Source organism: Papaver somniferum, chromosome 1 (assembly GCF_003573695.1).
Source record: "Papaver somniferum cultivar HN1 chromosome 1, ASM357369v1, whole genome shotgun sequence".
NCBI classification, from domain to species: domain Eukaryota; kingdom Viridiplantae; phylum Streptophyta; class Magnoliopsida; order Ranunculales; family Papaveraceae; genus Papaver; species Papaver somniferum.
In genome coordinates, this window is record NC_039358.1 from 104805812 (window position 1) to 104833405 (window position 27594).

The window sequence follows — 27594 nt, forward strand, 5'->3', positions numbered from 1 at the left end:
ATTCTCCATAGAATTCTCATCTAAAACCAAGCTCCATATGCTTCCCATTCTCCCTAGATTTTACTTTTCTAATCTCTAATATTATTTCTCTTTATTTGATATAAAACCAATATATATAATATAATGCTAATATAAATACACATAAATATATTTATTTATTTTATTTATTCAAAGTGTCTTTTCGTTTTTCTCTCAATTTTATTAAAATATTAAAATTAACTAGGTGACTATATTCTCACCAAAACTTGTAGCTTTCCTAGTTCAAGCAACCCACCGAGGTTAAGGAAAAGAAACATAAGCTAATTCGGTTAAAACCCGACCCAGAATGGTAACTAAAAATAAAGGGTATTACAAAATTAATCTGGGATAAATTCATTAATGAAAATAATTGGTTAAGAGGTTTTTGGGTTCACTCCAAAATCCATGTATAATAAATTTAATGAAAGAACATAGAATCAATATAACTTAGGGCAACCTGATTCCTTTTGGAAACATTTATGGAACCTCAAGGTATCACAAAGAATAAAAATCTTTCCTTGGAAATGTCTGCATAATGCAATTTCTACAAATCTGAAACTTTCAAAATTCATGCATGATATTCATCCTAATTGCTCCTTTGGTTGTAATGAAACTGAATCTCTTAAACATTTATTACTCTTTTGTCCCTTTGCTAAGTCTGTTTGGGAACATAACCATTTCCTGTTACTCTGCAATTTGATAGTTCTACATCATTTTTGGATATCTGTAAGGAATGGATAGGAAAGAAGGACCCAACTATACCTTTAGAAACAATTCTGACAAAAGCTTGGTTCATATGGAAAGAAAGATGCAACAGAGTCTTTGAAAAAAAACAGTAGACAAGTGCTCAACTAGGATTAGAAATACAGAGATATTTAGATTATGGAACAAAGATAACCATTCTCTTAGTCAGGCATTAACAAATACAGTTCAAATCCCTAAACGGATCCCACCTGGAAGAACTCAATTGAAACTCAACATAGATGTTGCCTGGATTTTTAGTGTTTTGCTTGCAGGTTTTTCTTTAATTCTTACGAATGATGCAGGGGATTTTGAACAAGGAAGAGCAGGTTCTTTCACAGCAGCTACCCCTGAAGAAGTGGAATCCATAAGATTGTTGCAGGGAGCTAAATGGGCACTGGAAAAAGGAAGGTCCAATTTCAGTGTTGAAGGAGATTGCAAAAATCTGTTTGACTACTTGAATGGGAATCCTCACAAATCAAACGGCAGAATCAAGCACTTACGGATGAAGTAAAATGTGATTTCAACAAATGTAAATTTTTTTTGGGTTTCTTTTATATTCCTAGACTTGCAAATCAAGTGGCTGATACACTTGCTATTTGTTAATTTCGTAAATTGGGACTAGTCCACCTATTTGTATTTTGCAAAAACTTAGAAGTAGATAAATCTAATGCAAGGGACAAGCACCATATCTCTACATTAGAAGGCTCTACTATTAAAGATGTAAGGGTTCCTAACACCTTAAGTTAGTTTCTTTGAATACATTTTAACTTACAAAAAAAAAAAAACCACTCCAAAATAACTCGTTCTTTTTTCTATTTGTTACTGGTAGGCCTCAGATAAATAAGGTATGCCTCCAACAAGACATGAATTTCAAACCCAAAATATTTCAAATGCCAAACAATCCGAACCCATATAATAACAACCTATCTCAAACATACAGAGTATTATACTTCTAAAACAAACATAATCACAAGGGAGCTGTGCAAGTTTAAATATGGAATGCATAACTTATAGGGGGTTATACAATTCAGTCCTCCTTATGGGAAGGACAGCCTTGAGCATTGGTGGATGAAGTACTCTTTTTAGCTTCTTCTTGTGATAAATTTGAAGAATCTATTTTAGGTCCTTTGAGTAGACCTCCAAAAAGCTCCCCAGGGTCATAATAGATCTCCACGTCTTCCGCTCTTAGAGTTTCATCCACCTGTTCGAGGACTCATAATTAATGACAAATTAAGATGCTCTTGATCTATGTAGGAAGAGAAAAGAGGGTCATGTAGTTATATCGCGTCATATGATTACCATTCTTTTTCTCTTTTTCTTTTTTCTTTCATTTCTTTTTGGTCAAGTAATTATATCATGTATTAACCATAAAGTAAAAAGGGTCACTGAGAAATCGCCTCAAATTAGCCTACTCGTCAGGAAAATGCCCCGTCTTCTTGGAAAATTCATACAATAATGTTTAATGGATGAGGAGGATTTATGGACACTCTTAGATGTACAAGGTTAGAGTCAGACATGATTTGCGTCATTTTTTCCGCAAAACCCAAACGACAATGAATTTAAGTCTAATATTTTGATGATATGTTCCTCTTATAAGACTCTACATTCCTATACAAAATGAGCACAATTCGAGATAACAAACCTCATTATTTACCGATCTTAATTTCAACAGTTAACTTTGAACGACTGATATTCAAAGGAGTATATGGTGGTTTTATACATCTTCAATTGTGCTCATTTTTTATAGGAATGTAAAGTCTTATAAGAGGAACATATCATCAAAATATTAGACTTAAATTCATTATCGTTTGGATTCTGCGGTAAAAATGACGCAAATCATGTACGACCTTGTCTATCTAAGAGTGTCCATGGATCCTCTCTCTTGATTGATATATAAGGGTATTTAATTGTCGAAATAAGTGTTTACGTAAATGATCTGGCCACTTGACCATGTTTGGATGGAAAGTACGACGATGGGGTATTTCCCCATGTGTGTACATATTTAACCATCAGCCACGTGTTTATGAAGAAATACGTGGAAGGCATGCGAACCAAGCCATCAAAACATGATGAGACACGCTTACAACCAAGAAGCATGTCCCATCAGCATCCGATCTTCGTCCAGATAATCCGATGGTAGAAAATTAAGGTATACCGAAGTATGATGTTACTGCAGAGCACCAAATAGCCCCCAAAGATCTACTTTCTCTTATCCCAGAAAGAGCCAAGATCAACGGCGGGGAGAAATCTGACTGACACGGATGTGACAGGGGCATAAGACACTTGTCTGACATGAGCAAACGTCTCAACTACCCGCATTAAACACTCTGAGCAGTGTACGTATCAATCAACCCATAGGACGAACGAGGACAACCCTTCATGATCAAGCATGGAAAGCAGGGGGCATTGTAAAGGACGAAGACCTCTGCGTGATGGACACAAAGCACAAGAAGATAAGGTTGCAACTGCTTCTCAGAAGTAGGACCCACGTTTCAACCCTATAAATACCCCTCTCCACTAAGAGGGAAGGGGTCGACCAATTCATAATCCTTAGAAGAGAACATAAGAGAGAGAAATAGAAAGAGTAAGTAAATCCCCTGCTTCAGCAGACTAATGTATACTCAAAATTCATTCGTCTTTGTAAACATTCAATACATAGTGAAATACCAACCTCCGTGGATGTAGGCCTTAGTGCCGAACCACGTAAATCTCCATCTTATTTATATTTCAGCACTTTTATATTCATTGCATATCCCTTATGATTCGTATTTGTGTTCGTATTTGTAGTCTTACTCTTCATACGATCATTTTCCTGATATTATTCGACTAGGCAGTGATGAGCCCGAGGGCTTTGAGTCGATGAACCGATAGTATCATTTATTTTATGCATGTGCCATTTAAGTCAAGAGTTTTTAGTATGTGCGAACCTTGTTTGTGAACACGTAAAAGCCCACGTGATTTATGTGTTCACAATCTGGCGCTAGAAACAGGGACTTTGTCCTGGTAAAAGATTTATCTTATCATGTGATTTCACCTTAAACGCGCATTATGGCTGTGCTCTATTATTTTTAGCAGCACTTATTTGTTTATTAGCCAATTAATACTAAGGCTTCAACGTGCTTTCAAAACCTTTTTTATTCTGGGTTTATGGTCTTTATCTTCAGGGACACCATTTCAAAGCAGACAAATCCACGACTATCTATCACAGATTTGCATGTGCGGCGTATTTTAAACTAAGCAAAAGACTTAATAATCAAATTCACGAGTTTTCGCTACAGATCTGCCTTTTCAAAAGATTTCCTATTTTTTTATCTTCGCTGCGGATATAGATCCATGATTATTTATTAGAGGATTTGTATTGCGAAAACAAGACCGTTGAAGTCTTTATGTTTTTCTTTTATTAAGTCCCTCGGGCAACTCATTTCTTTCTTAAGGTAAACACTTTTTATTCCACACATTTTTCGGGTACGAATGACACTAACCCGATCCACGTGGATATCTTTGGTTCTCTTTATTTGAAATTCCCCTATGCAGAAAGGACCCAAGATGTAAAAGACACTAGAGGCAGGAAAAACCAAAGCCTCATCAAAGGAAACACCGAGGACTACCCCGGTCATGACCCGAAGTAAGCAGAAAGGAGACAAAGGTAAGATAACTAATCAGAGGCAGGATGCTGCGGAAATCACCTCACCTATGAACACTAACTCCATTGAAACCGCGGCTCTCAAAGCAGCAGCGACGAAGAGCAGTGCGACTGCTGCAGCCCTCCAGGCTGCAGAAGCTAACAAAACTTTGGTTATAAACCAAGTCCATCAACAAAGAGAAGGGGTGGCAGAATCTATGACACATCAGCCCGCACACCCGCCAGCCGTCGGAAATCCGTCAACGAACGGTCAGAATCAAACTATATCAGTGGTTTTAGCACCGCGGGTGGAAACTCAACCGAGGGGACCAAACTTGGAGATACCAACAATCGAAGCTGATCCTCTACCACCCTTAATACACACACTAGATGAAGGGGGCACCATGGCCGTAGGGGTACAAGCAGGAACTCCCAATCAGGGGTCTAACCAGTCCCATCGACTGATGGCAGAGCTCGAAGAATTGAAGAAGAGCCAGCAGGTCTACGCAGATGCCGTAGCTCTGCTGGCCAGAGAGAATCAATACTTAGAAGATAGGATTGCCCAAAGCACGAAAACCATCCAACAACTGGATGAAGCAAATTCTAAGGCACCATAGCCTAATCGAGACCGAAGAATCATCCTAGCAAACGCCGCTAGGGGAAGCAATGCATCTGATCCGGATTATGCCGCCGAAGACTCAGATTATTATGACAATGAGGACCGAAGAAAGAAACGCTCAACTGAGCACGAGAACGTGGGACATTACCGTGCAATGGAAGAGCTGCGTGATGAGATGATGGCTGAGATCAGGTAGTGAAAAGCCAGACAAGGCGGGGTAAGGCTAGAAGAGGTGATGAAAGAGGCTAACTCCACGCCCCTAACTCATCGCCTGGCAAACACCCCCATTCCGCTGAAGTGCCCTGTCCCAACTTTTGAATGTTATGACGGATCCAGTGATCCCACGGCACATATCCGGTATTATAATCGCATCTTAGCCCGATGGAGTCAAAACGACACCGTCCTCTGTAGGTATTTCCCATCAAGTCTGAAGGGGTCGGCTTTGTCTTGGTTTGACAACCTGCCACCTGACTCCATCAATTCCTACGATCAACTCGCAGAGAAATTCTTGAGAACCTACATGTACAACAAAGTTGTCAACACCGGAATGGATAAACTCTTCACTGGAAATTGGTTACAAGGAGAATACAAGGGACTACACCAACAGATGGCATAAGATCTGCCAAGCTATAGGGAGTGTAGATCCCGTAGTAAGCATCAACTGCTACAAATGGGGATTAGACCGAATGAGTCCACTGTTTGTTGAGATCCACGGAAGCGTATCTAAGACAGAAGGAGATCTTCGAATAATTATTGAGAAGTATGCTCGTCTTGAAGAAATCCAGCGTGAGAACCCGAGGGCACAAACGCAAAGGTCTCACCGTACCAATTCCGCAGAACAAACCAGCGGGTCCAAAAGGAATAGCTCAGTGGAACGACCGCACGAAGATAGGAAGGAACGAAGAGATGATCGACAAAAAGGTGATCGAAAATTCGAAGATCAGGTTTATCCGAAGCTCAATGCTAGTTACGCTCGGATCTTGCGAGAGATCAAAGGAAGGGAAAATTTTGAGTGGCTATGGTCTAAGGGAAAACAACCCTCAAGGACCGAGAAGTCAAAAGATTACTGTGAGTGTCATTGCTTCAATGGTCACCAGACCGAGAAATGCAAAAACCTCAAAATAATGATCCAAAAGTTGATTGATGCTGGCGAACTCAAGCAATACATACAAAAGGAAGTCACCGAGGATAGATCCAAACGAACCAAGCAAGTCCAACTTCCAGAGGGAAACCGCACAATCAACACCATTTCGTGTTCCGAAGCCGTAGGACCCTCACTTACAGCACAGATAGGAAAGAGGCTAAGAAAGTAATTCGAAGATCACTGCGAGTTATATAAGATTGATGGCGTAGAGGTGGACGAGCACGAAGAGTGGATGGATGCACCTATCATCTTCGATACTGAAGATATCGAAGAAGATATGGAAGACCATAACGATCCCTTGGTCCTCACACCACCAGTGGCCGGATGTAACCTCAAAAAGATCCTCATCGACGGGGGAAGCTCAGTTAATGTTCTATTCTACGACACCTTCAAACGGATGAAGCTCAATGATGAGCATATGATGTCCTCTTATTACACCATCTACGGGTTCAACGGAGCGCCCACAAAGCCATTGAGAGACATCGTGTTGCAGGTGAACGCCGGTCCCATGAAGGTAGAAACACAGTTCAGCATGGTAGACGCCCCATCCCCCTATGACGCCATTATTGGCCGAAAATGGGTACACAAACTCAAGGGAGTGGCAGAAACTTACTACCAATATCTCAGATTCCCTACACCCGAGGGAGTAATGGAAATCAAGGGAGATCGAGTCTCTGCAAAGGAGTGCCAGGCCACTCAGGATCGTATTAACAACGAACAGGAAGAGGAGCGAAAAACCCGAAGGACCAAAAACAAAGAAGCTGCGAAAGAAAAGGCCATAGACCTGTTCCTCAAGGAAACCGCGGGTAAGGGCTTGACAAAGAATGATAATATTCTTAACACAGAGGAAAGTACTTCAGCAGCCAGCGAACAGCAGGAACATACCAAATAGAAATTAAAGAACGTCCCTGTCCTTGGGGACCCAAAGCCGATGTTCATACCAGTGGAGCCCGTAAAAGAAATCAACATAGGAACGGAAGAAAATCAGAAGATGATCAAAATAGGGACCATAATGGACGAAGAAAGAGAAGCTTCCTTAACCAAACTACTTAAAGAATACGCGGATGTATTCGCCTGGAAGTTAGGAGACATGCCGGGGATTGATCCAAAAATAATCCAACACGAGCTACGCATCAAACCAGACACGCCGCCTTTCAGGAAGAAAATAACAAAAGTTGCACCGGAGTATCATAAGGCAGTAGAGAAAGAGCTCCGAAAATTACTAGAAGCAAGCTTCATCAAGGAAGTCAAGTACCCAACATGGATCTCGAACATGGTCATCGTTCCTAAGAAAAACGGAGGGGTTAGAATATGCATCGACTTTACTAACCTTAACAAGGCATGTCCAAAAGACAACTGTCCACTACCGAGCATAGATCAATTGGTTGAAGCAATGGAAGGGTACGAAGAGCTGTCATTCATGGATGGATATTCTGGTTACAACCAAGTAGCCCCGACAGAAGAAGATCAACAACACACGACATTCTACACCCCGCACAGCATTTATTACTACACTAGAATGCCATTCGGACTTCGAAACGCAGGGGCAACTTACCAGAGAATGGTCGATGCTATCTTCAAGCCATGGATTGGTAGTACCCTGGAAGTTTACGTTGACGACATGCTCGTCAAAAGTAGGCTGCGCAAAGATCACCACCAAGACCTGAGAGATATTTTTGAAGCAATGAGGAAACATCACATGAAAGTGAATCCAGAAAAATGCACCTTCGGTGTCACCTCTTGGAAATTTCTCGGATATCTGGTAACAAAAAGGGGCTTTGAGGTAGACCCCGCAAAGATTCAGGCCATAGTGGAAATGCCATCTCCAAAGAATTTGAAAGAAGTGCAAAAGCTCAATGGATCCTTAGCAGCCTTGGGCAGATTAATTGCCCGATCCTCGGAAAAATGCAAACATTTTTCAATATTCTCAAAAAAGGGAGTAAGTTTGAATGGGCCGCAGAGTGTGAAGAAGCCTTCCAAAAAATCAAGGAATACCTGGCTTTAATTATGATCCTATAAAAACCTGATCCCGATGAGGTTTTGGCGCTGTACATAGCAGCGACAGAAGACGCAGTTAGCGCAGTGCTAGTCAAAACCAATACGAAGATAAAACAACCTATCTATTATGTCAGCAAGACCCTCAATTCTGCGGAAAGGAATTACACGAAGATCGAACAACTCATCCTGGCATTAGTGTGGGATACTCAAAAGTTGTGAACCTATTTCCTAACTCACTTCATCCGCGTCCCATGCAAAGCACCATTGGAAGCAGTCCTCAAAAGCGCGGGGAAAGTAGGAAAAATAGCCAAGTGGAACACCCACCTGGACCAATTCAACATCATCCATGAAATTCAACACTCCCAAAAATCCCAAGTATTGGCGAATTTCTTAGAAGACCTCCCCCTGGACAACGATGAAGAGATTAGGGGCATACCAGAAGCTGACGAGGAAAACAAGGATCCAGTTGATGTCCTCGAACCCACGAGCCAAAGACGATGGGAAGTCTTCGTCAATGGTTACAAAAATAAGGAAGGGGCGGGATTAGGCATTGTCATCACCACCCCAACCGGAGAAAGGATCGTACCGGCACTCAGGTTAGAATTCAAAGAGCATACTAACAACATCGTCGAATACGAGGCAGTCGTACATGCCCTCCGCTTGATAATAGAGATGGGGGTAACTGATGTAAGACTGACAAGTGACTCACAGCTTGTCATACAACAAATAGGGTTCGAATACAATGTATACGACGACACCCTCTCAGCTTACATGGCCTTGGTCCAAACATTGGCATCACAAATTCCGAACATCAAGTTCAGGCACTTATGCAGGAGATATCTCAGGCACGCGGATTCCCTAGCATATATATCATCCATGCTAAAGGACAAGAATATCGAAGCCATCAAAATAACAAGGGTATACGAGCCTTCAATTGCATCACAATTCTCCTTTGCTACCAATCAAGATACAGTGGAAGAAAATATCGAAGATCAGGTGGGAGAAGACATCCATAACGATTTCGACGAAGAAGATATCCTGTCAAGAGCAAATCAAGACGAAGATTTCAGCAACGAAGATGATTGGAGAATGGTGATTCATGCGTTTCTCAAGGATGGAACCTTACCCGCGAATCATAAACAAACCAGGAAAATACTCTCCAAAGTAGGAAGATATGATCTTCGGGATGGGGTCTTGTACAAGAAATCTTTCCTCGGACCGTTACTACGTTGCTTATCCAGGAAAGAGGGGCATCGAATTCTAAACGACATCCATTATGGTGACGCAGGGAATCGTAGCGGCATGAGATCACTAGCCGACAAAGAAAAAATGCAAGGATATTACTGGCCCATAATGATACAAGATGCCGCAAGAATGTCCCCACGATGTGAAGAATGTCAGCGTTTCGCCAAAAATATACACGCGCCAGCAACAACGCTAAATTCTGTGGATAGTCCGTGGCCATTTGCAAAATGGGGCATAGATATCGTTGGGACTTTCGTCGAAGGTTCAGGGAAAAAACGATTTTTGATAGTAGCCACAGACTACTTCAGTAAATGGGCGGAAGCTAAAGCCTTAGCCATAATCAGATACGTGGATGTGTTTACTTTCATATTCCAAAACATCATTTGCAGGTTCGGCATACCAGCGGAAATCATGTCCGATAATGGTAAACAAATTACAGGGGAAGAATATAGACATGCTCTTCGACACTTTCAAAATAAGGAAGAACAAGTCCACCCCCATATACCCTCAGAGCAACGGACAAGAGGAAGATACTAACAAGACCCCCGCCCTTATCCTCAAAAAGCAATTAGACGAACATAAGGGGCGGTAGTGTGAGCAACTACACAATGTATTATGGGCATACAGGACAACACGAAGATCTGCCACCGGGGAAGCCCCATTTCTCCTCACTTATGGAGCTGAAGCAGTCATCCCAACAGAGATCCTCATGCCAACCACAAAGACCGAAGCATGGGAGAAAAATCTCACAACATACATGAAGTTAGAGAGACTGGACGACCTGGAAGAAAGGAGGGAAGCAGCATTTCCAAAGATGGAAAATTATCAACGAAGATTAGCGAGAGAATACAACAAAAAGGTTAAGCTTCAAAATTTTGTAGAAGGGCAGTATGTGCTAAGAACAATCCCCCGGTATCAACGAGAGAAGAAATGGGGAAAGTTAGCGCCTACATGGGGAGGACCTTTTATAATACACGACATTTCGGGAAACGGTTCCTACTATCTTCGTAATCTGAAAGGAGAGGTCCTCCGACACCCTTGGAATGCTAAATGGCTCAAACCGTACTACCCATAGGAGCAGCGCAGCTTTGCATCTGCGTGAATAATACCAGAAGAAGAAGGCAGCGTAACCGCTCTACATGTTTCTATCTCTGGACGAGGAGTAGCAGGCCTCAACCTATCAATCAAACAAACTTTTTGCAAAATCTTCAAGCAAACGAAATGGTCAAAAGGCCCGCTGGGTGAATGCATGTACATTACATAATAAATTAGCAATATTGGGGAAAGTAGTTAATATACAATATCTCATGGCTCCCCTATCAGTGTCTATGAGTGTAAGACCATGGGGAAGGCACCCAGCAGAAAGAGATACCCAACCAATTTCAAGGAAGCGGGTCGATGGAATGGGTGCATGTAAATATTTAAAATAAGCATCCCATATCCTAGAATGCTGCCTCGTCCCCCACCGTTTGGGAATCCTCTGGCCCAGGATTCGCCAGCGGGGTGACAGGTCTCAAGACGATCACGAAGGTACTTACCTTCAGTGTCGCACCCAAACACTCCTAACTTTTTACAAATCAAGTTATTTCTAATTTAACGCTTCACAATACTTAAAATAAAAATGAATTGATAACGCAGGTATGCCAAAAGGATGATCCATTTCATAAAGAGTTGATTACAAGTTCAGCAAATAAGATAAAGCAAGAAACACATCAAAAAATTATCCGAAACTATATAATCAACAAGGATCAACTTTCTATGACTAATAAAAGAAATCTACTTGGACGATACAGCTCCATCAGCAGGGTTGTCTTTGCGAGATGAAGGTACGCTACCACCTGAAGAAGGCCTAGAAGAACCAGGCAAGGGCGCCGGTGGGGGACGACGGGGATGATTCTTGACAAGACCATGTTCGGCTTTAAGATCAAGTTCAATCTTGTCTAGGTATTTGTTGGTCTCCTCATCTAACTGACATCGAGCTTTATATGTGATAACAACGGTTCGCTGGTGGGCCTGAGACAACAATGAAGATAGGCGTTACGCCTCTTTGGAGGCAATCTCTGCTTCTTCCTCACGAGATGCGGCCAGCCCTTTGAAATAGTTGGTTTGTCCCTCCTGCTGCACTAAGGCAGATTGAGCTTTTTTAAGCTCATTATTTGCTGCGTGAAGCTGTCCCTCGAGCGCTGAAAACAAGAAATACCAAGGGGTTAAAACAAAGAAATAACAGAATCACACTCGATAAAACGAGGTTATACCTTCGACATTAGCCGAAGTCTCTTCATACTCATTAACAACTGCGTCCCGTGCCTCATCAAGAAAGTCATACTCGTCGGATAATTTCTTATAATCCATTTGAAGGTTTGTAAGAGCAAATTGACTCGCATCTAAGTCTAACTACTTCATTGAATCCAAGTGACGAAGATGGTTGACTTCATCATTCATCTCCCCCATCCTTTTATGGAGTCGATACACATTTACTTCAAGATCTCTCTCAAACTCCACTTGGCGGGCAACATCAGCTCGAGACGCTGCTAGGGCTTTACTAAGAGCGCCGACCTCAGCCCTAGCATTATCTCTTTCTTCGGTAAGACGCAGCATACTATCCCTAACCCCGGGGGCCTAAGAAGGAACGAGCCTATCGTAACTTTTCTTCCAAAAGGCGCACTCTAGCCTATAAGTATGAAGCATGTCCTCGAGCTTCCCGCAGGTTATCACGCGTCCATAGTAGCGTACCATTAAACATACGACGGTCATGGTTGTACTTATTTTGCATATCAAATATTAGTGTTCGCTTTTCACGCCACTCAGCTGCTAAGGCGTTGTGCTCATCAGCACGAGCGTTCCACTTTACAGCTTCGCTTTTCAACTTACCCACCAACTCTGCAATACGGGATTTCTGTCGTTCCCTTTCTTTCCAAAGCCATATCATCTCGGGGATTCCACCCACTGAAGATAGGGTGGGGAGATCACACAGAACACCAAAGTGCAAATAGGGAATCACGAGGAGTGAAAGATCGGTAAAATACGAACCTGTGAGGGACGAGACATTTCTGAGAGTCTGCTCCAATTCATTGCGGACTACAGTAAGTTCTGAACGAAGAATCTTCTCAGCGTTACCCAGCCGTTCTTTTTCCTTAAGACGGCCTCTCAGTTCATTTATTTCCACTTTAGCCGCAGACAGTTCCTCTTCTCTATGACGAAGCTTGGCCTCCAACTTTAAAGACTTTTCTTTGAAGAATTGGTATAGAACATGGTTACAATGTTCGCTCCTCATCATCTATGTCACAAACAACAAACATTATTACACCGAAGGGATCAGATATCACGAAGAATACAATGTTCGGATATCATGAAGAAAAAAGTACAAGGATTTACCTCTAAGACACGCTGCTGGGGAAAACCGTATTGGTATCCATCAGCTATGGCCATCATATCAGCAACAGAGGATGGAGGGTCAACCACTAGGTAAGATTCCAAAGCTCTCAGATTCTTCTCCCACATCTCAGCAAGGCGGGCCTCAGAAGACAATTGCATCATCTGACGAGTATAAGCGTCGGAATTCTTCTCACCAGTGACCACTGGGACAGGATTAGAGAAGAACATCAGATTCTTCTTCTTAAGCCAAGCCAAGATGGCATCTTCACCTTCAGGCATCAACGAGTGAGGGAAATCCTCCGAAGGAGACTCAACCACAGACTTCTCCTTGGTTGTTATCTCCTCACCCGCGCAAGTTTCGACATCACAACCCTCAGCATAACCACCTGCGTTTTCAGCCTGCTGACCAGTAGCACCCTCTTTACCAAGATTCCCAAGCACATCCCGATCATCATTTGGGGAAAGCAATGAGAAGTCTTCGACAAGACCCATGACAACGTTTACATCAAAGGATTCCCCTGCGGAATATATCCTACCTAAGGAAAATTCAGGGGAAATAACGGGCAGAGTACCCACACCACCAGTATTATCGCCAACAGGGGAAGATCCCCCCTCGCCAGTACCACCTGAGGTAATATTACCCTCAGACTCACCATCACCACCCGCGACAACTTCTTCTTCACCATCACCACCCGCGGCAACTTCTTCTTCACCATTACCACCCTCGTCATCAGGAGGAGAAGTATCAGTGCGTTCTTCTACATCGTACATTTCTTCATCCTCAACAAACCCTTCGTTCACAGGACTAGTAACCTCCTCATAAACCTCAGCCTCACCGGTCACAACAGTATAAGATTGTTTGGGTCCAATTTTCTTCTTCTTCGACACCTACAAACCAGTACACGTCCCAACAAAGGCTCATTTTCTCCCTCACTTAAAAAATGTTTTTTCAACCAAGGAAAAAAAAGGGCAAATAGAATAGAGAATATAAGAAGAAACCGTACCTTGGCAGTAGCAGCACTCTTCGGTGGAAGGGTAGCACCGGAACCCTCCTACTCATCTCCATCAACGACATCAAGAGCGTAAGGAAAATTCATGCCCGAAAAATTCAGACGCCAAGGACAGAAATCTCCCTAACGAGCAGAAGGAGTTTCACTAGGCTTGCTGTTTTCAGAAGGACGCCAACCGCGCGGACCAGGAATCCAACCGTAAGCCCAAGGGCCAACAATTTCAATGACAGTAGCATGCCACTCATAATCATCATCACGCTTAATCCTTTCACGAGCAGGAAAGAGTTTCCGTTTAGCAGATCCCTCAGTGCCAGGAACATACTTCAGCTTGGCATCACTCACCTCAATCAAAAGACGAATTTCACCCCGAGGAGCAGCAATGTTACGAACACTAACACTCCACGGTTTACGGTTCCTACTGTTGACATAATCCCTAAAGGAACTATTAAAATTTTGAGGAGTGTAGCACTCTCTCTCAGCAGGATTTGGAACGTAGCAGGTCATCATCGTCTCCCCCTTGCTCCGCAGATAACATTCCTTCAGTGCACGAAGATAATTCCCAGACAATTGCGACACGAAACTATTATGAGTGTTTGTGGAAGAACCTTCGCGACTAGCCAGCACATCATAATAAAAGGAGTCACCTAACTTATACAGGGGAAACATGAGATCCGCCTCGAAGGCTCCAACCGTAGCCAACAGATGGAACTCATCAAACTGATACTTAGAGAGGAGTTCGTAAGTGATATCATCATCAGGGGCATAGAAGCGAACCTCAAAGGCTTGAAGCTCATGTTTTTCCTGGAACATCTCAAGATCAATATGCTTGAAAGTGACCTTCTTCTTACCAACTGAAACGCTGCGTATCACGGGGTAGCCTCTTCCTCGTCTGCGGAATCCGACGTGAGACTCAATTATGAAGCCTTCCTTTTGAAAGGAAGATTTTTAGGAGGATTAGATTTCAACGTAGTACCCTTGGAGTACTTCCCCTTGAAAGAAACCGTTGGAGGAGGAGGCAAAGAACTCTGCAGGGGCACTAAAGGAGGAGCCATGGAACGAAGGGGAGGAACATCCAATGTTTCACTACGAGGAGGAGGAGCCCGCGTACTCCTAGAATCATCACAGGGAGGAGCCTGCGTACTCCTAGGATCTTCACGAGGACGAGAAGGAGCGCAGTTAACAGCGTACCTAGACCCAGAAGGACCCTTCGGCAGATCCCCTTTCTTAGTAGGCAAAGCCTTCGCACCAGAAGAAGATGAAACCCTATGACCACGAGGATCCGATTGCGAAGATTTATAGAGATCTTTCAAAATCTCTACGCGGAGGGGATCTTGGCGGACTAGACGGCGGGGTCAAGTAAGGAACCCGCGGACGATCATACATAGCTACGAGGAAACACAAAAACAGTTTAGAGGTGAATACGAGGGGGCCACCAAAGATCAAAAAACCCATAAAGTGACAGTTCATCTTAGTCTCTCCCAAAAACCCAAAAACTAGAGAACAATCAATCAATCAAAATACTGGCCTATTCGCTTTGTAAAGAAGAACAGGGGCAAGCATATATGCTTCGACATATCTGTTCTTCATCACAAAACAAACAAGTTACAGCAGCAGAAGATAAACAAGTCGATACAAATAGTGGAAGATGGACAAATCAACAGTAGAAAAAGTGAAAAAACCCCATACCTATATAGAAGGAATTCACAGCACCACAAAGAAGAAGACGAACACCAACGAACAGGCAAGGGCAGAAGAATCAGAAAGAATCAGGAGCAGGACGTGATCAATGAAAAGAGAAGAGCAGTTAATAGCTAGAGAACAAGGAGAAAGAACAAAAATCTCTGAAAAAATATATGAAGACTGACAGGGAGAGAATGAAAGTTATTTCTAGAAAATTTTCACATTCTCTCTCTTATTAATAAGCTTGGGAGCAGAACCGTAACCGTCCCCTCCTTTTAAGAATGCAGTTATTACATGGGTTGGGAAACGTGCCCGAATATTTAGGGGAAGTTATTAGGAGAGAGATGAGGAATATGTAACGTTATTTTTCTTCTAATCTCACACTAATACCCAAGTCAGAAGAAAAGGGGCAGATTGTATGTATATATTTAACCATCAGCCACGTGTTTATGAAGAAATACGTGGAAGGCATGCGAACCAAGCCATCAAAACATGATGAGACATGCTTACAACCAAGAAGCATGTCCCATCAGCATCAGATCTTCGTCCAGATAATCCGATGGTAGAAAATTAAGGTGTACCGAAGTATGATGTTACTGCGGAGCACCAAATAGCCCCCAAAGATCTACTTTCTGTTATCCCCGGAAAGAGCCAAGATCAACTATGAGGATAAATCTGAATGACACGGATGTGACAGGGGAAGAAGACACTTGTCTGACACGAGCAAACGTCTCAACTACCCGCATTAAACACTCTGAGCAGTGTACGTGTCAATCAACCCATAATACGAACGAGGACAACCCTTCGTGATCAAGCATGGAACGCAGGGGGCATTGTAAAGGACGAAGACCTCTATGTGATGGACACAAAGCAAAAGAAGATAAGGTTTTAACGGCTTCTCAGAAGTAGGACCCACGTTTCAACCCTATAAATACCCCTCTCCACTAAGAGAGAAGGGGTCGACCAATCCATAATCCTTAGAAGACAACATAAGAAAGAGAAATAGGAAGAGTAAGTAAATCCCCTGCTTCCGCATACTAATGTATACTCAAAATTCATTCGTCTTTGTAAACATTCAATACATAGTGAAACACCAACCTCCGTGGATGTAGGCCTTAGTGCCGAACCACGTAAATCTCCATCTTATTTATATTTCAGCACTTTTATATTCATTGCATATCCCTTATGATTCGTATTTGTGTTCGTATTTGTAGTCTTACTCTTCATGCGATCATTTTCCTGATATTATTCGACTAGGCAGTGATGAGCCCGAGGGCTTTGAGTCGATGAACCGATAGGATCATTTATTTTATTCATGTGCCATTTAAGTCAAGAGTTTTTAGTATGTGCGAACATTGTTTGTGAACACTAAAATCCCACGTGATTTATGTGTTCACACCCCATAAGTTTAAAACATCAGATCATTTTCCCCATGGGGTAGGCTAATAAACGGTGGCACATGTTGTTGTCCTGGCAGCCTTGAGAGCACATACCATATACCTTAAACCGCGCAGTCAGTCAGCAGTCGTGAGTTGTTAAGCTGTGTTTCTAAATATGTAAGGATATGATGGTAATATTTCAAGATGGGCAAGCCGCAAGCGTATGATTCTAAATGTGTGAGGTCAGGATGGTAATATTTCAAGACGGCAAGTGTATGACGGGACAAGGTATGGGCTACATATACACTGAACCATAACTAAGATAAAAAAGCAATTTTTTTTTTGAAAGTTAACAATTCATAAAAAGCAAACTAACTTAGGGAGTTAGTAACCCTTACAACAGGAAGAGTATAGCCATCTAGTGTTGGGCCTTTTTCAAGGATCCTGGCATTAGATTTATCTACTTCTAGATCATTGAGAATACAAGAAGGAGTATTGTTGCTCCATTCAAAATCAGTTCTAAAGTTCTTAGCCTCTTTGGCTAGAGTATCAGCTACCATGTTCGTTGTTCTAGGTCTAAAATAAAAGCCTTTAAAGTTGTTACAAAAAGAAAATTCTTGTCTAACTTCATCCATAATAGTTTGGTTTTACCATGTGATTTGAAATAATCCTCCATTCAGATAGTCAATAAGATTCTTGCAATCGCCCTCCACACTAAAGTCTGACAGATTCTTTGTTTGAGCCCATTTTGCTGCATAAAGAAATCCTAAAGCTTACGCTTCTTCTGGTGAAGTTGCTGAGATAGGTCCTGCTCTTCCATGCTTGAAACCACCTGCATCATTTCGAAAGATTATAGCATAACATGCTGGGACACTACTTGAGATCCAAGCAGCATCCAAATTTAGTGTGTTATGGCCAGGTGCCGGAAATTGCCATTTTATGTTCTTATTGTTTCCTATCATTGAGTCTTTTTTGTGAACTAGGTATTTTTCCTTATGCCAGTAAGCTAAGTGTCTTTATATTTTCAGTGCCACTTGCTGATGTGTTTGATGTTGACCATCAAAATCTCTATTACATCTTTCCTTCCATATGAACCAGATTATGGTTAGTATGATTTCTATATTAATAATGTCACTGTCCTTTCCTAACCATTCTTTGAAAACTTCTAGGAAAGTAGTATTTGCATTGCAATGTGTATCAACAGGGCAAGGTTCAGTATCCCAAACGTCTTTTGCAAAATTACAGTGAAGGAAGATGTGTTCAACAGTTTCAATCTCACAACAACCAAAGGCACAAGAGGGGGAGATATCAGATTGAAATCTTGCCCTTTTACTATTAGTAGAAACAGCATTCTAAAGACATTTCCAAGCAAATTTTTTTATTCTTTGGGAGATATTAAGAGACCATAATTTCTTCCAGATGGCATCTGGTTGTCCTAAATTGTAATTGTTTATGGTTTTTTCTTGTAGCTTATTGTACATGGATTTGACTGTGAAGTTCCCTGAATTCGTAAGTAACCATCTCAAGGTGTCTTCTTTTCCTAGTCTTATTTGGCAGATTTTCAGAGCTATGTGTTTAGGGAACAAAGAGTGAATTAGGGAAACATTCCATCTTCTAGTATTGATGTCTATAAGATCCTTCACCAGACTTAAGTAAGTATTTTGGGTAGTCTTGTCATTCTTAAGGTTCTCTGCCAGGTCAGGAATCCAATTATCCACCCAAATATTAACTTTGTTTCCCTCTCCAATTTCCCGTATACTGTTTTGTTCCACTAATTTTATTCCTTTATAGATGCACTTCCAAATCCAAGAACTAGAGGTTGGAATGTTTGCTCTAAAAGCAGAAGTTTTCTTGAAGTATCTAGGTCTAAGTTGAGAAACCCAAAGAGCCGTAGGTTCCTTTAGAATTCTCCAAGACAATTTGGCTATAAGAGCTAAATTGAATTTATGGGCATTCTTAAAACCTAGTCCCCCTTTATGGATGGGTTTACAGAGACAAGAATAAGAGGCTGGATAATAACCTTTATTATTAGTTTCTTTCCCCCACCAGAAATCTCTCTGAATAGCATCTATTTTGTTTGTTATTTTCTTTGGCAATATGAAGCAGCTCATCTGATAAGTAGCTAAGTTTGCCAGGGTAGCTTTGTTTAGTATCATTTTGCTGGCTTGTGCTAGAGTTTTTTCTATCCATTTCTGAATTCTTTGCTCCATTTTCTCTATAATGTTTTCGAAAAGCTTTATTTTGAATTTATCTGAAAATAGAGGTGTTCCTAAGTATGAATCTTTTAAATCAATATGCTTGATCTTTAGGATTCTACTAATCATTCTTTTGTGTTTAGGCTGAACTTTCTTGCTAATTTTTTTTTCTGATTTATCAAAGTTAATTAATTGGCCTGAGACTTTACTGAAGTTGTCAATGAGGCGAAGAATGTTGTGACATTCCTTGAGGTCATCTCTAATGAATAAAAGGCAGTCATCCGCGAAGAACAAGTGAGATATTGGACTATTTTTTGGTGTTATTTTGATTCCATGAATTTCTAGTTTTTTTCAGCTTCTACTAGGCTTCTAGAGAATATTTCCATACATATAATAAAGAGGTATGGGGATAAAGGGTCACCCTGCCTGAGTCCCCTAGTAGGCTTGAAAACTCGCCTGGACAACCATTTAACAGAACTGCTATAGAAGTTGTAAATATACAGGTATTGATTAAATTATAGAAGGCTTGATTAAACCCAAAATTTTTTAAAACTTTTAGGAGAAAATCCCAATTCACCCTGTCAAAGGCTTTTGACATATTGATTTTTATTCCCATACCAGCGTGTTTAATTTTCTTTTTTTTGAAAGAGTGTATAATTTCCTGAGAGATTATAACATTATCAGATATCTGTCGGTTTGATAGGAAAGCAGCTTGAAACGGAGAGATTATGGAGTCTAAACGCGGTTTGAGTCTATTAGCTAAATTTTTTGCTGTTATATTATAGATAGTATTACACAATCCTATTGGTCTAAACTGGCTAGGGTCTTTGGGATGTCTATTTTTAGGTATCAGGAAAAGAAAGGTTTTATTGAATTCCTTATCTAACTCCCCAGTTTTGAAAAAATTATGTATTGTATGAGTTACCTGTTCTCCTACAATGTCCCAATTCATTTTGGAAAAACTTGTTGGGAATCCATCCGGACCAGGAGACTTATTGGGTTTTAGTTTCCTAAGGACTGTCAGAATTTCTTCAGCTGTAGGGATTGCATTTAGGATTGAGTTATCTGTATCAGAGATGGAGGGGGTAATATTAGTTAAAAGATTAATATTCTCAGAAGAAATTATGTTATCCTCAGTGAAAAGGTTAGAGTAGTATTCTTTCAGCGTATGTCTAATTTCCTCTTTCTTAAAAGTTGGCACTCCATTGCTCTTATTACGGCACTCAATATTATTCCATTTCCTTCTCTTGAGGGTTTTAGTACGAAAGTATTTTGTATTTTTTTCTCCTAACTGCACTGTGTTATCCCTTGATTGCTGTTTTGCTATTGGTTCTTGAATGTCATAAAGTTTTTCTAATATGAAGAGTTTATCTTTGATTTTTTCTTCTTTTCTATACACATGACTAGAATTGTTAAGCTTATCTATCTGTTGTAAAATTTTCCTAATTTCTTTTGTTGGTTTACCAAAAATATTCTTTTTCCATAAGTCTAAATTCTGTTATAACTCTTTTATATTAGAGTTAAGAGTATTAGATGGATTATCTTGAATTAGAGGGTGCTTCCAAGTGTCTTTAATGGTTTGAATACACGACAGTTCTTTTTGCCATGTATCATAGTATTTGAAAGTGAATTTGTGATTGAAAACAGAGGTATCCAGTTTAAGGGAAATTGGGCAATGATCAGAACCCAGAGCTACTAAGTGATTTAGCTCATAGTTTTGAAATTTTTTAGTCCATTCATTGTTTGATACAACTCTGTCTAGTCTTTCCTGTATATTAGCATTTCCTTCTCTATGATTGTTCCAAGTGTATTCATACCCTGAGAAGCCTATGTCTAGCAAACCAACATTGTTTAAAATATTTTGGTAGTATTCACTATCAGATTTTTTGAAGGGTAGTCCTCCAATTTTGTCTTCTTGACTAAAGATCATGTTTAAGTCCCCTAGTAGGATCCAAGGTGTGGATTCTCTTTCCACCTGTTCAGCTATTTCTAGTAGGAAATCCCAAGTTATGTGTCTATTATGAGGATATGGACTTCCATAGAAGCAAGTTAGAAGCCATTTCTTAGACTCATGATTTGTCTGAACTAATATATTAATCATGTTAGTATTCCATTGCACTATTTCAAAAGCAAAACCGTCTACCCATGATAATGCTAAACCTCCTGCTTTCCAAATTGGGTCTACAATGTGGATATTAGGGTAATATTTCTAAAGAGATTTAACTAGGTGTCTTTGAGATTTTGTTTCTGACAAAAAGAGAATTTCAGGTCTATCTATATCTATAATTTGTTTAAGATGGTTTTTTGTGAAAGGGTTTCCACATCCCTGCACATTCCAGGCTGCTAATTTCATTGTTATATCTAAGTTCTCTGCTAAGGATGTCGAAAAATAAATTTCACTATTTAGCAGTACTAAAATGAAAAAAAAAAACTAAAGAGAGAACAAACAATCATGGATCACAAGAAACAATGGCTAAATAAATTAACAAGAAGCACTTCTGAGTAAGCTAAATTAGAGGGTTCAGTTTGAAATACCTGTGTCTCCTCGTTTTGCTGTGAATGGACTAAATCTGGGAAGGGAATTGGTTGATAAGTACTTGAGCTTGATCGATGATTAGCTATCTTAGAACCGTACTGATTAATTTCAACAATCTTGCCGTGAAGGGATTGAACATAAATGTTCCGATGAAGAAGAAGAGATAAAATCGGGCACTGAAATTTTAAAAGCTGATCTTGGCTGAGTCAATGGAGTATGCAATGAGGATGACGCACTAGATGAATGATGAATGCAATTTGAGAAATACCCATCGTTGTTTATAGGCACTGATGGAGAAATTAGGGATTTAAGAGATACCCAAAACAGGTGAAGAAAAGGATAACCTTCTAGCAATTGAATTGTCGGCAAAAGACTCTAAAGGTGTTAAATGGTTCTGAACCGGAACCAACTTTTCCGGTTCTATTCCATCATCGAGATTAGCCATCGCACCAGGTTCCATTTCGTCTAAGACTCGGAATGATTCCGAGTTAGCAGATCGGAACGATTCATCCGACGAAAGAATCGGTATGAAATTCTCAGGGATATTAAACGAGAAGATTCTCTTGTCCAAGACCGAAGAAGATTCTCTTCTCAGGGATAAAAAGCAAATTTGAGGTTGCAATTTAGTGCTTTTGGCTCTTACAAGTCATGCGCAGAAAACATAATAATATCCCTTGGTACTTGGTATGTTTGAAAACTATTTGAAGGAGAAAGACAAATCATTGTCTGCGTCCACTTTCATTCAATATTAAATTAGGTTTTCTCTATTTCCTACCCCGTTTTTCCTATTTTCATCTCCAATGAATCCCATCCCCAAGTATTCTATATACCACCCAAATAATTTTTATACATCCTAAGTACCGTCTTTTTGATATTTATTTACACCCATAAACATCAAACTGAAATATTTCTTCTTCTCCGTCTCATCCTCCCACCAACCACCACCTATATTTTTCTGCAACCCGCCACCATCGGTTCATCACCATTTTCTTTTCTATTTTTCAGTTTAGTTCCTGAATTTGTATCTAAAGGTGCTCCCAGAAAAATTAAGGAATCGTGGAAATCAAAACCAATAAAGAAGAATATGTAATAACACTAAACCTAACTTTTGATTTTTTGAATGTGTGTTGTATATGGCTCTGTATATATCACGTACACTTGGAGATCTGTACACTGTCCATCAAGGAAAATAAAATTTCTAGTACCAAAAAAAATATATTTATCGGATGAAAGTATTGTTGCTGCACCACATATCAAATGGAGGGATTGGTGATCAAGTTACAAGAAAGGATAATGTATAGCTAGTGAAGATATTAAACCTATAGTCATGCTGTAACATACTATATATTCCCTTCGTTACTTTTTAATAGGCTAGTTTCTATAAATAAATATTTCAAAAAAATAGATCAGTTTCCTAATTGGGAAAGTCAAATGTTACTTTAATTTTTTGGGACCACTTTTCTTTTAATTTCTTTTGATGACAAGTGTTATGTGGACCATTTCACTTATTTCTTTGGCTGACTAGTGTCATGTGGACCATTTCACCTCATTTCTTTTATTGACAAGTGTCATGGGGACCATTTCACTTCACTTTTTTTATTAAAATGTAACGGAGGGAGTATTATCTACTGGTGAAGAACTTGGTCGTCTTCAAAATTATGTAGGTTTTAGTGATCGACCAACATTAGATGAATACACGTCATCAACCATCAGATACTGATTCATTTGAAGAAGGTCTAGTGTTCGACTAGGAAAAGAAAAATATCATTAACTGTCGGGATTTTCTTTTATCGTGAAAACCTAATTCCTGAGTTTGTATCAAAAGGGAAAATAGAGGAGACAAATATGAGTGTAAATAAGATGGTCAGAGTCAAATTAAATTTGACATTTGGAGATTGGAGATTGGGAAATCACAATTGAATAGTGGAGTGATTTTAGAAATTGTGAGGAAGATGGGATATAGGAAAAATGGGGATAGGGAATAGAAAAAATCTTAAATTAAAGCAGTTCGGGTAATTCATTACCTTTGAGAACGCCCAAGCCATAAAACTCGACTTTGTGGCTAGTGGGAGCATGACCTTTGAAAGGACCTTCCACGTAACCCCAGTGTCTGAACTTAAAAGCAATTAGAGGTGGCCCTGAGTAGACCTTAATAACTTCCCAAGCAAAACCACGAGGGAATGCTGATCTAAATATGTCATGAGAAGATTCAAAGCTCTCTTCATCAACTTTGTAGTACTGAAATTCCTCGGACAAAGATGTTTTCAGCAAAGCCGTGTAACTCCCTAATTTCAGGACCTCTTCTCCTGATAATCCCTCTCTTCCTACATAACAGAATCGAATTCGCGGTGAAAAATAAAAGATTTACATTTGTTTTCTATATGTCAACTACATGAGATACTTAATTACTTCCGGTATTGCACTGGTCTATTAGAACATCATCCCCACGGCGGGGAGCGCCGACCGATGAAAAACGAAACACCGCTGATTGCATAACATGTTGTATATCCTTTTTTTGTTGGAATATTATTTTTTGTTATAAATATTTCCGAATTTTTCGTAAAAAACTCTAAATTTAATATTATTGTTCGTACTTATTGTGTAGATCTCTTTAAAATCTTTTCAACGAGATAAAACTTGTAAAATTCCAAGGCATAGATTTTTAGATATGTGATATTTTAGTTTATTTGCCAATTATACCCTTAAAAGAATAGGATCCATAAAGAGTTTAACACGGGGTTAGTCCACGAGTGAGTTGGGAGGAGTTTAATGTATTTTGAATCTTGGGGATTTTGAGGGAGTGTAAGAGAGTATAGGGAGTTTGAGAGAGTTTGGTGTTTTGAGTGTAGGGAGTTTGAGAGACTCCCCCAAAATCTCTACTCTTTTGAGAGATTTGGAGTGAGGCAAAAATACACTATAAACTCCCTAGAACTCCCCAAAAAACCCCAACTCCCTAGCATTCTAGTTTTTACCACTAACAGGGAGTTTAAGAGTTTCTTTCAAACTCCCCCATGACTAACAGGGTTTTCTAGGAAGTTTGGGAGACTCTTCTAAACTCTCCCACGACTAACGGGGATTTTGAGAGACTCCTTTGAACTCCCCCACGACTAACGGGAAAAAACCCAACTACACCCAACTCCCTTGAGGACTAACACCCTGAAAGTAATTAGATTAAAAGGGAGGGACATTTTTGGTTTTTTACGAAAACATCTTATACCTATTTGGCTTTCATCCTCGGTTTATAAAAATGTTTAATACCTATTTTCCCTTTCTCGTTACTTTATAGGAAAAAAAGAGTTAAAATATGGGAGGGGTATCTTCCGTTTTCTAATAGTAACTATTTGCAATCCTTTTTACCAAATTGTACGGTTTCTTTAGTCTGCATTTTCGTTGGTCTGCATTTTATAAAATAATTGGTCGTAAAAGTGACTCTCTCCCTTCGATCCTTCAGGCCCTCCAGTCGGTCGGTCTAATAAGGATAGGTAGCAAACACACAGCCGATCGAACCGGTGCTAGTGTAGTACCAACCTCCCAAGTAACCAGCTAGTACAGTATAAAAATGAAAATTAAAATGAAAGATGTAGGTGTTACCATTAACAAATAACTTGAATTTTTCTGGGTTGATAGTTTTAATGTCCTGTGTATGTACACCTTTCATCATCCTCCACGTGTACAGAAAGAGACACGTGAAAGGCATGCGAAGCGAGACATCAAAACATGATAGCAAGCATTTCATCAGAAGATGCCATCGGTCAGCAGATCTGACGGTCAGGGACAGAGGACCACAAAGGTATGATGGCTCAGAGGAGCACCAGATAATGCCCCTTGGATATTAACGCACCCAATCCCGAGGAAGATCCCAGATCAACGACCGAGAGGAAGTTTGGCTGACACAGATGTGACCAGAGAAAGAGACACTTGTATGACACGAGCAGACATCCATATATCCGCATTAAATACCAAAGAGATATACACGTGTCGACCAGCTCGTGGAAGAAGCGAGGATAACCCTTCGTGTTCAAGCTCAGGCTGCGGCATATACCGAAGATCTCTGCGTAATAGGCACAAAGCACAAGAAGATAAGATTACAACGGCACTTCATAGATGGGACCCACGTTCCTTCCCTATAAATACCCCTCTCCACTAAGAGAGAAGGGACATACCATTTTGGAGAGTAATGAGAGGAGAATATAGGAGAGAGAAATAGGAAGAGTAAGTAATCCACCTATTTCCGCAGACCTATGTATATTCTAAAGTCACTCGACTATCTTTGTAACCATTCAGTACATAGTGAAACACCAAACCCCGTGGACGTAGGCCTTAGTGCCGAACCACGTAAATCTGTCTCATTTACATTTCAGCACCTTACATTCAGCGTTAAAATTCATATGCTTTATATTTATACTTGTTTCTTGATTTATTTCCTTATACGAACATTATTTATGATAATATTCGACTAGACAATGACAAGCCCGACGGATTTGAGTCGATGAATCGATATAATCATCCCGTTACGCATACGATGTACGATTCTAGAATTAGGACGTATGCGAATATTGTCTGTGAACACTTGGATGGCCTCGTGATTTATGTGTTCACAATTTGGTGCTAGAAACAGGGACTTTTTCCCGGTAAAAGATTTATCTTATCCTGTGATTTCACCTTAAAACGCGCATTATGGTTGTGCCATATTCTGGGTTCAGCATGTTTTCAAAACCTTTTTTATTCTGGGTTCATGTTCTTCATTTCCAAAAACACCATTTCAAAGCAAACAAACCCGCGGCTATCTATCACAGATTTGCACGTGAGGTGTTTTCTTCAACTAAGATTTAATAATCCAGATTCATGAGTCCTCGCGACGGATCTGCCTTTTCAAGAGTTCTTTTTCAAAAGTAGTCTGAAAACAATATTCATGATCGTTTATTAGAGGATTTGTATTTCAAAAACTAGACTAATGAAGTCTTTAAATTTCTCTTCTATTAGGGCCCTTGGGCAACTCATTTCCTTCTATTCCAATAGTCTTGCGGGTACGAATGGCGCTAACCCGATCCTCATGGATATCTTTGGTTATCCTTATTTATTCCCCTATGCAGAAAAGGATTAAAAATGGAGAAGATACTAGAGGCAGGAAAAACCAAAGCCTCATCAAAGGAGACACCGAGGGTTACCTCGGTCATGACTCGAAGCAAGCAGAAATGAGACAAAGCTAAAACAACTACTCAGAGGCAGGATGCTGCGAAAATCACTTCACCTATGAACACTAACTCCATTGCAGCCGCGGCTCTCAAAGCAGCAGCCACGAAGACTGTTGCGGCCCTCCAGGCTACAGAAGCTAACAAGACTTTGGTTTCAAGCCAAATCCATCAACAAAAAGAAGGGGTAGCAGAATCTATGACACATCATCCCGCACATCCACCAATCTTCGGAATGCCGTCAACCAACGGTCAGAATCAAACCATACCAGTGGTTTTAGTACCACGAGTGGAAGCTCAACCGAGGGGACCAAACTTGGAGATACCAACGATTGAAGCTGATCCTCGGCCACCCTTAATACACACTGTAAATGAAGGGGGAAATATGGTCGTAGGGGTACCAGCCGGAACTCCCAATCAGGGATCAAACCAATCCCACCGACTGATGGTAGAGATCGAAGAATTGAAAAAGATCCAGCAGGTTTACGCAGATGTCGTAGCTCTTCTGGACAGGGAGAAACAAGACTTGAAAGATAAGATTGCCCAAAGCACGAAGACTAGCCAACAACTGGACGAAGCAAATTCTAAAGCACCAGAGCCTAATCGAGACCGAAGAATCATCCTAGAAAATGACGCCAGGGGAAGAAGTGCATCCGATCCGGAATATGCCACCTAAGAGTTAGACTATTATGACAACGAAGATCAAAGAAAGAAACGCTCAACTGAGCATGAGAACGTGGGATATTACCGCGCAATGAAGGAGATGCATGATGAGATGATGGATGAGATCAAACAGTTAAAAGCCAGACAAGGCGGAGGAAGGATTGAAGAGTTGAT

General features: G+C 40.5%; 1 protein-coding gene across 1 annotated transcript; it reads right to left on the reverse strand.

Annotated features, from left to right (window-relative positions):
- Nucleotides 1-1789: 1789 nt before the first annotated feature.
- LOC113348409 (pathogen-related protein-like) lies at nt 1790-25223 on the reverse strand. The gene is made up of 3 exons (XM_026592172.1): nt 25157-25223; nt 23590-23889; nt 1790-1974 (listed from the first exon to the last, which is right to left on the reverse strand). The coding sequence occupies exons 1-3, from the start codon at nt 25221-25223 to the stop codon at nt 1790-1792; spliced, it is 552 nt and encodes a 183-aa protein (XP_026447957.1).
- Between the last annotated feature and the right edge of the window lie 2371 nt (nt 25224-27594).

Coding starts and splice junctions, on each gene's coding strand:
- LOC113348409 (XM_026592172.1), bottom strand. CDS start 25,223: ATGAAAGGTGTACATACACAGGACATTAAAACTATCAACCCAGAAAAA. Junction 23,890..25,156: donor ATTCAAGTTATTTGTTAATG/GTAACACCTACA, acceptor TCTGTTATGTAG/GAAGAGAGGGATTATCAGGA. Junction 1,975..23,589: donor TGGCTTGGGCGTTCTCAAAG/GTAATGAATTAC, acceptor ATTAATTATGAG/TCCTCGAACAGGTGGATGAA.